Here is a 12,349-nt window from a genome sequence, read left to right on the forward strand (position 1 = left end):
CACATCACCCCACCAGCAGGGAGGGTGGGGGTGCACAAAATTCTGTGAGCAGACACAGCTAGGACAGCTGACTCCAGCTGATCCAACGACTATCCCATACCATATGGCAGCATGCTTAGCATAAAAAGCTGGGGGAAGAAAAAGGAAGGAGGTTTAGCAGTAATGGCATTTTTCTTCCCAAGAACCCATTACACAGGCTGAAGTCCTGCTTTCCTGGGCATGGCTGAACACCTGCCTGCCCATAAGAAGTGGTGAATGAATTCCTTGTTTGCTTTGCTTGTGTGTGGCTTTTGCCTTAGCTATTAAACTGTCTTTATCTCAACGCATGAATTTTCTCACTTTTACCCTTCTGATTCTCTCCCGCATCCAGACGTGGCGGGAGTGAGTGAGCAGCTGTGTGGGGTTCCCAGCTGGGGTTAAACCACATATTACAAGATGTGGGTTTTTATTGTCAGTGCTTAAATAAGGTTATCCTGGAATTCTCCACCACCAAATCACTGTCTTTAAATATACTTTTCTCCAGTCCATAAAGTATTTGACAAGAAATCCTCACAACACGAATAAATCCCTGAACCAAAGACTAATATGAAAAAGAGAAGAGCTAGAGTTGTTTTAATAGTTGATGAAAATTCACCAATCTCTACATGAGATTGATGTTTACAAGACAGCTTCTTCATTCAGAAGGGAAAATGATCAAACTACCTATATAAGCAAAATAGCCAAGAACATGTACGAAGAAAAACTTTGAAACTTAAATGTTCTTCGCAAATCCATTTTGTGGTAGAGCTCAGAAATGTCCATGTATTTAAAAATACTCACAGCAAATCAGACAAACGACAAAGAATCACTGCTATTCTGAGTGTCTCTAACTACCAAGTAAGGAATACACATTTTCCATTTTCAGAAAGAACCAGTATTTTTCCTTGAAGAAATTAGGAACAAAGGAGTTATAAATAACTGTCTCTAATGAAGAAGTGTCAATAATACTTAGCATTTTGAACTGTACTTATGATCATGTCTCTGATGCTATGTTTATTGCTCTGCTGTCACATAGTATGGTAGGAAATTTTTGCTCATATAACTGCAACACTATCTTTCAGACAGTTTATATTTAAACTAGGATGCAGTAATAACACTAAACTTTTTCCTAGTGGAAAGTTAACATGAATTTGTCTCATAATTGTCTTCATTGTCTGGAAACAATTGAATCAAATCATTAAAATATTGTTTTTCACAGGTCATAGATGAATAAACAAGGCAGAACTCAATGACACATGAACAATCCTGCAAATAACCTTCCATCGACTAATCAACTGCAGTTTTCCATTCTACAACAGGCAGCCCATTTGAACCCAATGTTTAAGGGTAAGGGAGTTTCTTCTGCTTCCACTTAAGTCTTTGAGAAAGCTGTTGATGAAACCAAATTAATAAAACAAAAGCCTAAATAATTTCTCTTATGAGATGAAAATAAATGGATATGGCCAAAATGTTTGTATTATTCTCATATGATGAAATTTAGAGTGATGAATGTAGGACTCCACAGATAAGACAGCTTTGCTTGCAGAGGATAAAAGCAAGATTTGGGTACTTTTTCCAGCCCACTAAAGTTTATACTGAAACAGATTTTTTTCCTCTTTTTATACATAGACAGGTATCACTCTGACTACAATCCTACTTCAAAGCATTATGTAGAGGGACTTCAACATGACGGTCGGGTGACTACTCTTATACTGAATCCGAGGCTACTTGAGTTTTATGGCATATAAAATCTCTGTATTCTCTGTTTAAAGTTGGAGCCACTAACACTCTAAGAATTCCAGATGTGGCTTTAAAGCTGTGTTTTCTAGCTTTCAGTGTAGTTGCCTTTCCCCCTCAACTTCAAAATTATATCAAGATGAGCTTTCTAGGGCAAACAGCTCTGGAAATACTGAACGCATGATTCTGGCTCATGAGCATATATAACCTCTATAATGAATAAAAAAGTGATTTTAATAAAGACTAAATAATGAAAAGGGATACAGGTAAAAAAAATTTAATTCCACAAGAACAGACACAGCTTGCAGGAGAAACAAAAAAAACCCTTCAATGGACACTTCAAAAGCCTAGTAAAAATCCAGCTATATTCATAATCAAAAAGTTTTTTGTGAATGAAAAAGCTAATTTAAAAGAGGCACTGGTATTCCAGCCCTCAGGCTTTCTTCAAGGTAAAAACAACACAAATGAGCAGAAACCTCTGCACAGTCTTCCTTTAAATCACATGTTTACCTGGCACTTGTTTGGCTGCTGGCAAGGAACTCTCATATCCATCAAATTGGCCATTGAAGGGTTTAAATTTCCCCTTAGCAATCTAGCTTCTCTGCTCCATCTGTAAAAAACTAATCATGAAAAAAAGTGGAACCAGAGTCACTTTTCTCTTTAATAGCATTTAAATCAAGAATTTTGGTAAGCAAATTTTGAAGACCAATTCAAAAACACAAACAAAATACTTATTCTGAGCTATCAGTTGCTTTCATTGCAGCGATTAATTTGGCCAACTCACTCCAGGCTGAAGTCCCTGGCTTTTTACAGGTGATGGTGAAGGGATTCTGTGTCAAGTTTGAGTAGAATACTATCTCTACACATTTCTTACAAATGTTCTACCACCACAGTAAATCTCACTCCTATAGACATACATTCAAAGGATAGACAGACATCCATGCAAAGTTAAATGAAGATCTAGTTTCCATTTTCTTTTTTCCCTGTCTATTCTCCCATATTGAGTGAAGGATTAGTTTTTCCTTTCTCTTTCCTTTCCCTTTTGGAGATGGTGCTATCCACTGAGGGAAGCCAGAGAAAAGCTAAAGAGAGACACTGGCAAACGAATAATTTTTGGTAGGGTAGCCCTTTCTTTTAAGTATGGCTCCCTTAAATAAGGCAGCTGCAGACAGGAGGAAAAATTTGAACTCTGCAGTGAAAACTCATATGATACAGGAAAATATTGTTGTATAGAGCAAGTTCTGCCCACAAATTGATCAGATGCTCCTGCTCCCAGTTAATATTATGCTGGGAATGCTGTGGCTTTAAGTTCACAAAAGCCTGCAGCTTCTTGGATACAGAGCCCTCCAAGAAATGCTTTGCAGAAGCACTATAACAAAATGGGTTTTGTCTAGAAAACTAGATCTGCTTGTTATCACTGTATTAATTTGTCTGAAGGCATCCCTGCTTCTAAATTAACTTCACTGGATGATTCACATTCACGTCATCACTCCCATTTGTTTTCCAGGCTTCATATAGCATTTTAAAAACATTAACTTCTGTAGACATTCACCTGTGTTCGCTGTTCTGTCAAAATATTGTTATTATCTTTCATCACAGCTAGCAAAAGAATCAAACCTGACAGCAAAGAGTCCAAACTGCAACTTCCAACAGCAAATCCCATTTTAGCAGCTGACAACTCTAGTTCACCTTCATGGTTAAACTTGAAGTTTTGCACAAACAGCGGCACATAGATGAATGGACTCTTTCTTTTGGATTTTGTACACCCTATATATTGATACAACCTAAGAAGAAAGCCAAGTCTGAAGAAAATCTGTTCAGTGATTCTGAAGAAATAAACTTCACACTACTAAAACACAGTCTCAAGTAAGTGTTGTGGTTTGCTAATAAACAAGCCTCTTGTTTTTTCCAAATTCCACCTTACTGTCTATCAGAGGAAAGAATTCCACTAAAAGATACATTTTACATCTCTTCAGAGACAGGGGAAGAAAAGAGGAGGTCAGTCTCAAAGAATTTGTCTTAAATGCTACTGTGAACAAGTAAACAAAGACTGCAAGTAGCATTCATGCCATTCATTACACAGGTCCCCTCATCACAACCTTCCTGACACCCAAAAAATCTAGATGAACACATGCTTCATTCAGTATCAATATTCAAAAAACAATTTTGAGCCGGTTCTTCCTATACACACTGTTTAACAAGAAAAAAGTAAGTTTCTGTGACAAGGATATGAGGTAGTTTCTAGCTAAGAGAGGTTGTGACTGTTCCACCGATTACCTGCAAATGCTTGAAAAGATATCAATAGGTCAGTGTTGCTTTACACTTGAAGAAGTGCTTTACTTTCCCTTTTTTATGTTTCTTCAGGATTTTTGGAGAATCCTAAAGGAATATGTGTTTTGTCTTCAAAGCAAGCAAACCTGACTCACGAGAAGATTACTCTTTGGATACCTTGAAAAATAGACAGAAAATTAATAACTGAACTAAGCATTTTTACCACAGGAAATGCCAAAATCTAAGGATTTTCTTTATTTTTCTTGCAATAATTAAACATGAATTACGTTTGGTCTGTCATGCTTTTAAAAAAGTTGTAGTAGGCTGATCAAGTATATCTGGAATCAAAAACCAGCAAGTTACATCAAATGAAACAAAACATATCCTATTGAAAGCTATGGCAGCAAGCATATACAAAAACAATATGTGAATTTGTTAACAATTCAAAGTGAAAACTAGATATTTTCTTTTATTCATTACTTGGCCATCTTTACAGGTCCACAGCAGAAGAGAATCACCATACAACTTAGTAAACTCCAAAATTAAACAAAGAAAGCAAAATTTTAATTATGCTACATAAAAAAAACTTTCTGCTTTTTGATTACATATAGTCAGAAATAAATTTTAAGTGCTTCTGGAGATGATAATGATGAGATAAAGATGAGGACACTTTTACAGATGGTTTGAAACATTCTTTACGTTTTTGATTTATAGATAATCTATCCATAGTTGAGGGACTAACCGTTACATTTTGTCCTACAAACTACTAAAACCAGACACTACCCAGCAGCTTAAAGAACATATGAAAAAGCTGCATCTATTTAACAGCTGCAGAACTCAGGACAGAGGCAGTAAAATATAAAAAAATACAAGAGTTAAAAATCCTACTGCAAGAATATTAACTGTAATAAAAGAGAAGACATTAAAACCAGCAGCTAGTTAGGTGCCAGGACATAATAGAACCCATAAGGGCAGGCAAAGAATGATGCTAAGTTAGGAAGAAAGAGTCTGTTTTCAGAGAACTTCCTGACAGACACCACAACAAAGCAACATGAATGGTGACTGTGTGGTCCCCTTCTCGTAAATAAATCAGGCGTCAAAGGTTGATCTGCAGTTAATAAGAGGCCTAAGCCTTCTCCAAGGATTTGTAGTATTCTGTCAGCACAGTCCAAGCCTTCGGAGCCATGAAGCCTTCTGGTGGGTTTTGTCCTTCTCGAGCCAGCTTGCGCATGCGGGTCCCCGATATAAAATCAAAGTCTTCATGGCTGAGAGAGTAGGGGTGGAGGCAAAGGGGGGGGAAAAAAGAACATACTTTAAAAGCAGGCAAAGTTGCTCATATTCCTTCTACTTACTTGATACTTTATACATATCTTCTTGGGAGTATAATGCTGTATAGCAACTGTCATTTCCAGGCCAGCAATGCTAGTAAGTGTCAAGAATATACAACCTCTATAATACTCAGCTTTGGTAACTCCTGAGGTTTTAGCAGCATGGTGCAACTGAACCCCTGGGGACTCAATTCAGTCTGTGCTTCCACTGAGCCTGGCTTGCTCTCTGTGAGGAAATAAACTCCTGTTGAAGGAGAGCCATCTACTCTACCTACTGTCTGAACCCTCTGCCAAGGCAACAGCAGCCATCCTGATCTACATCCTGCCTTGCCAGGCCAGGAGACCAGCCCAATGAGCTGGTTGAATGTTCCTGTGCTGGTTCAAGAAGGTAATTTCAGTGCCACTAGAGAATGTGTAAAAAGACACTGTATAAAATCTTAGTGAGGGACTGTTTGGGGAAGAGAGAAAATAAAAGCCTCAGAATCTAGAGGCAAGCTTTACAGCTGTGCCATTGCAAGACACTGAGTACACATGCATATTAATAACATGCCATATACAGTTCAAAATAAAGAGAAAAATCAAGGGAATAATAAAAATACCTTCTCCTAAAGATGTTTTTCCCTAAAAAACCGAATTCAATTGGACAAACCCAAAATTAAACACAGAATAATTGTTTACCATTGTTAACATAAGAATCTAAATTTTTATTGACTTCTCAGGTATATGGTCACAAGCAGCAAAAGCTCCACTAATTAAATTACTCCTCACAGGACTGAAACAGTAAAAGCTAGACAAGAATGCCAAAGTTCTATCAAATGCTCCAAAGGAAAAAAATTATGTATTTCTAAATTAAATATGCAATTTTACTTATGCCATTTGCTCAATTTGCAACATGTATGCATTACTCATTCTTTACTTGTCTGTTTGAAATAAAAAACAAGTATTGATCTCAGATGCACGTGCCTTAGCCAGAAACAAGAGCCAAGTGTGTACATCAGAGGGCAGAACTTGGCTCTAAGTGTTGGTCTACGCTCAGTAGGGTATGGAAGTCAGCAAGATGCAGAAAGCATTCCACAGTTCCCTTTCACAACAACACTTGCCCCATAACTTTTTGATTTGGACTGTATACATTTACACACCAGCACTGTCATACATGCTCTTTTCTTGTTGCTCTAAATTTGGGACTGTGGGTTCCTGAAGAGTCACAAGGCAAAAAAAACCCTACTGTGCTTTAGTCCTGCAAAATATAAATTACATAAAAATGAAAATTTGAAGTCGATGTAGTTCCATGGGAGAAAAAATTTGCACTGCTATTTATAACATCTGAAAATTTTATTCTTCAGCAGAGAGATGTCTGCTGTTCACTAACACTGCCTGAAGATACCTTCGGTTCTTTGCAAAGAACTATTTATATAAAATATAGGTGGGGAAGTGACAAGCCTGGTTAATTCTGTCAAAAAAATACCAGGTCTTCAGATGATCAGGAAGAGAAGAGTAAAGCAAGTGCTATAAAGTTTCTCCTTGTGTGTTTTCTCCTCACTGTGGTAACAATGCCAAAGTTAGAGCATTTTACAAAAAAAGGTGCTTTACCCCTCCTTTTTTCTTATGTTTTCAGAAGAACAGTCAACTTCCTTCCATGCCCTACAAGTGAAGTAATGCTACTAAACCACTACATTTAGATATGTCATAGAAGTTTGCTTCAATAAGACATACAACTCCTTTAGCTGCTTCTTATCCCTAGCTGCACAAAAAGCAGCTAAGAATCAGAGATACCAAGAAAGAGAGAAACACGAAAAGAAGCTAAGGAGATCTACAGAAATTATAAAAAAATGAAAGAAAACAAGTAAGTGAGGATCATTTCAGAAACATAGTACATTCAGCAACTCATAACATCTCTAGAAATGTTTCCAAAATACCATTAAAAGTTATAAAAGTACTAATGATGTCCTCTCATTACCCTGAATGTCTATTTTGAAAGGGTTTTTCTTTATTAAAAGAAAATACTTTAATTAGTAATCACTGAAGTGACTCAAACGGAGCCCTGGAAATATATACACAACAACACAGTATTTTTTGCCTTTTAAAAAATTACTGCATTTATAATTTTCAATAAAATTTCAGAAACTTTCAAAAATTTCTGTAAAAAATTTCTTTTCAAAAATTTCAATAAAATTTCAGAGATTCCTGCTAAGGAGAAAAACCTTATCAATACTTCACCACTGTGGCATGATGTGACCCACAAGCATTTTGAAATAAAACGTATCAGTATGAGTAATTTGCTTTAGTAGAAGGAGATAGTAAAAAGAGTCATCAAGTAAATCTTTCAGAGTGAATTTTGAGGATATTAAGAGTTACTCTATATAAGGTGGATTTGAGTGGAACATGAGAGGGGGGAAACATTTGACCATTAAAGATGCCATAAGATTTAAATGCCAAAGCCATTCAAATTCCATTCTTGTCAGATTTGAAATGACCCTCAATGAAACTTAATGCAAGCCTTTTCTGAGTATGGGATTTAAGTGCCTTTGAAAATTTTACTCGGTAGCTGCTGGAATCAGCTTTCTTTCAGCCACACTGTATGCTACTGAACACTTGTAACATTGACTTGACCTTTTACTGCCAATTGAGTTTGACTGGTACTGACACAATCCTTTGGACCACTGCAATTAAAAGCACCCTCCAAAAGAAAGAGGAAAAGAACGCAGAAATAAAACCACAACAAATATTTGTCAACAGAAAAACAGTCTTGAAACATTTCACATTGAGGAGTGGTATTTGCTCTGTGGCATAGCATCCTAGAACTCTACTACACTCACAGTACTGAAAAAAACGTAACTACACACGTTGTGAAATTTCCTTACTTATGGAGGACAGGGATTTCAGAGACCTTACAGTTCCTGTGACAAAACAAGGATATCATTAGTTTGCAAGTAGGAAGTAACTGCCACAGGCCTACAGGAACCCTCCTGTGCTGCATCTCTGAGGTGTCAGTACAGTACATTAATACAGTAACTGAAGAGACTAGTTTTTCTGCTTCAGCATTACTCCCTACAAATTTAATCTAAATATAGACCACAGTACATAGTCGATTTTTCATCTGGGAGCATTAAAAGTCAGTCATAATCTTGGGAACCCTGACCTCCTCTTCAGTATTTAGCACTGTGCAAATGACCTTCTAGGAATTCCCATTCTCTGTGGAGGGCAATGTCTCATGCTCTCAAGGTCTTAAAGAATTACTCTTAAATACAAGACTCATGATAAAAGTAAAGACCATTAATTCACAGTTTTGCCCTTTTTTTAGGCAAATAGAACAATAGCAAAATGAAACAGTAATATGACTTATTCACTCTGGTCTGTCTTCAAAACAACTGTGATGTTCTACTCAGCTGGTAAACTTCAGACTAATTTCTGGGACAATTCACAGCTGCTTTATCTGGGGTCCAATTCTAACCTTAAACCCTTTTAAGGATTTTCTCTGAATTTAAACTTGCCTTTGCAGCATCAAGTCATGACTTACACCGTAACTCCTACAGGAAGTCTACATTATGCCTTGGGAATGAATGTCCCATGATGCTGAATGAACCAGCTAGTGCCAGCTAGGTTCAAATCCCAACCAGCCACGAACAGTTTGTGAAATTAGAATACAATAATGTGATTAATATCAACACATGCAAAGCAAATCCTTTACTAATTCCTTTCTAACTGGCAGGAGGGTTTAAGTCTCCTGGCCTGGTGCAGTGTTTCATTGTATCCCAAATTACGTACTAATGGTAATTGAGAAACTGTATTTCACATAACTAAAGTAAGGAGAACAGTCAAGTGTGCTTATCTCAGCCTCTTACTATCACTTTAAAAAACAAACAAATCTGAGAACAGTATGTACTTAGCTGGAGCAGGTGTCCTGTATTATTTGATAGTATTAAAGCAGTAATGGCAACCATATTACAGGTCCTGGGAAAAAAATCTGTTAAGTTAAAATCTCTCTTCTTCACAGGTACCCATGCTTCATTCACATTTTATAGATAGCATGAACAATCTGCTCCAGTCACCTTACTTATGAGTTTCTTTTAGCCAAAATGTTCTCTTTGGTTTTCTTTCAGGAAAAAAAATATAGTAATTTATTTCCAGACACTGCTGTGGCTTTTTAATTGCTAGACTAATTTCCTTTCTTAATTGAGTTTTTTCTCAGCAGTAGTCTGTGGCTGCATTTTATAGGACTGATCTTCCATAAAGAATTGGGAATCTCTGCTCACAAAACCAGCTTCTATTATTAAGCCACCAATCCCAGATTACACTTGTCTGTGGTAACTGTTTCTGAGGCCGTTTTGGCTGAAGAAACCCACTAATTGATTTTCTGAAGGGATTTCAGCACTGGGTAAGCTTTTTTTTTGGGGGGGGGGGGGGGAAGGGCGGTAGTAGTGTTATTTGTTGGTTTGTTGATTCTTTGGTTGTTTTCTATACACTTCATTCTACCAATGGTTTACAGGTCAGACATTTATTCTGAATTACTCCGTTATAACTAGAATTCTTCCCATAAACTTTTCCAAAACACATTTGGACATAGTCAATTATAGATCAAAAATTCTATAAAATCAGTGTAAAAACTTTGATAAGGACTGTAACAATATTCACACTAGTTTTTATATGCATTACTTCAGAATTCTATGCAAGTGGAAGTGCTCAAGCTTCCCACAGAAACTTAGATTAGGCTTTCCATCTGACTTGAGTAACAGCAAAAATGTCAATTTTATTTTTATTATCCTCATTTAGACCAAAGGGAAAATAAAATTAAATTAGCTCTACCTGTGCTGCTATACATCACTTCAAATGCATTCCTCAAATCCCTTTCCTAGATCTCAGTTTTAGACACATTTTTTTCAAAAGTATGTTTCAAGAGTTCAGTTTCATGAGGTGCTAAACCTAGTACTAAGATGTCCAAGAAACAAATTAAAAAATATGCTGGCTTCATGAGGCAAAATACGAATATAATTCCAAGTCATTGGTTGTTTCTATATCTTAGTATTCTAAAGGGCAACTTTATTTAAACAATTTATACAAGTTAAGCATTGTGCACCACCCTGCAACTCCAGTTGCTGTGCAGCTGTTAGAAAGGCTTTCACGTCACGCTTTCCTTGCCCCCTTTCCTCACAGACAATGCTCTGTTATCCTGAATGCAACCAGGATATTTCTGCCTTTCCTTACTAACAGGGCCCAAGTGACTTCAGTTCTAACACAGCACCACAGCAGCTCAACATTGTTAATCAGCAGCATGAGGTCCTGACATACAGAGGCAACTCCAGACTGTTCCCAAGCACATACTGGCTCAACTGAAACTCCAAGGGCAGCACATGTTCTGGAGGACACTAATGAAGTGAGAAACAAACTGAACTTGTATATGAACTCCACAAAACTGCGCTCGTGCGAACACCTTTGGGAGCAGACGACCTTAAGCACAATAACCTCTTGGAATCACAGGCAGCACACCAGAGAAGCGAGGGCCTTTGGTACTGATTTGGAGGCAGGGCTGGTGTAGGCTTTTTGATGCTTCCCAGGCTTGCCAGCAAGGTCATAAGCAGCTTGGCTACAGCCAGCTCTCACACAGTTGCCCAGCACCTTACCGTAGGCAGCTGACCAGTGCCAACCCATGCTCTGAACACCCAGAGGCATACAAGGAATGCTATCAGCAAGTGTTATACCTATCTCATAAAAGCTGAGCAAAGCAACTCTGCCACTGTTAATTCTGCAGCCACAACTTTTCAGACATCCTTCTGGCAGCTGGATTAAACTTTTGGTAACCTCTCACTATGAGCCAAAGATTCATCCACCACCATCCCGATGTTGGGATTTCCCTCAGAAGCCAAAAGGTATTTCACTAATAGCAGCAAAGAGCCCAACTGCAATAACCTCTGTATGTCTTTGCTGCCAAGACAGCTGTGGGTGCAACTCTACCAAATTACAGAGACACCCAAGGTAGCAGATGGTGTCTATTACAGCTTCTCACAAGCACCTTCCCAAACAGAGGAGTCCAGGAGGCCTGCAAGAATAGAAGAGATGATCACATGGGGCAAGGATAACTACAGTCAGCAGCTAAGACACACGGCTCAGTCCAAGGGAAACCCCCTTGCCATAAGCTTCCATGCATTCATTAGTGATGTAAATTCTGGAATTGCCTAGTTGGCTGTCAAGTCTCCAAGAACTAAGAAAGGTGCAAGAGATACCAAATCACCCTTTTCTAAAACAAGTCCCAGCAATGCTTCTACGCGTACAAACCTCTTCCCCACATTTTCATGCTGTGTTTTTCACCCAGTGAGCTCAGGAAATATTTCCACAAACATCACATCCAAGGGTCTTCCACCAGTACTGATCCTTTCGTGTTCCCAGGCAATCCTCTCTTCCCTGCCATCCTCCTTTCAGAGTCAAATACCACATGGTCCAGGAGTCTGCCACATTTTCAGCATTACACAGACTATCTTGAAAGGCAGCCAGCTGCACCCACCCAAGCTCTAACTCTGTCTGGAGCCTACCACAGTGCTCCATCTCTCGCAAGCAGGAGCAGTAATGGGAGCCTGCGCGTGTCCGCATTGCCATCTAGAGGATTGCTGCCACACTCCAGTCCATCTACAAACAATAGCCAGGGAAGGACAAGACAAACGGGCTTACATCCTGACAGCAGCAGGGCAGAACTGCACATTAGAAGCAGCATGGCCTTTATGCCACGACAGTTATAGAAACAGGAAAAAAACTGCCCCAAACCAAGGCCTCATAGACACAGTGAAAGGATAAAAGGGTGCACAAGATGCAGTCTGTGGCAAAAGGCAAAATCTGTTCCCACAGCTTTTCATAAAAAAATCTCAAAGAGTTGCTTAGGGTTTTTTAAATCATTTGCTCTGGCTAATGACAGAGGTGAAATTTTACTCCCTTTGATCCAAATCACATCTATCCTGCTAAGAGTACAGTATTGATAATCACAGAATCAATATTCTGAATTCTGGCCT

At 38.3% G+C, this 12,349-nt stretch overlaps 1 protein-coding gene across 1 annotated transcript in view; it reads right to left on the reverse strand.

The window, feature by feature from the left end:
* Nucleotides 1-4,258: 4,258 nt before the first annotated feature.
* Nucleotides 4,259-12,349, reverse strand: part of PAPSS1 (3'-phosphoadenosine 5'-phosphosulfate synthase 1) — a 40,085-nt gene continuing 31,994 nt past the window's right edge. The window contains exon 12 of the mRNA XM_042049623.1: nucleotides 4,259-5,291. Coding sequence (XP_041905557.1) covers nucleotides 5,153-5,291 — 139 coding nt within the window. The 3' untranslated portion in view covers nucleotides 4,259-5,152. The remainder of the gene's footprint in view (nucleotides 5,292-12,349) is intronic.

The sequence above is a fragment of the Corvus kubaryi genome, unplaced genomic scaffold (genome assembly GCF_017639235.1).
Source record: "Corvus kubaryi isolate FWS band 111438036 unplaced genomic scaffold, C.kubaryi_AGA036_p1.0 71, whole genome shotgun sequence".
Lineage (NCBI taxonomy): Eukaryota > Metazoa > Chordata > Aves > Passeriformes > Corvidae > Corvus > Corvus kubaryi.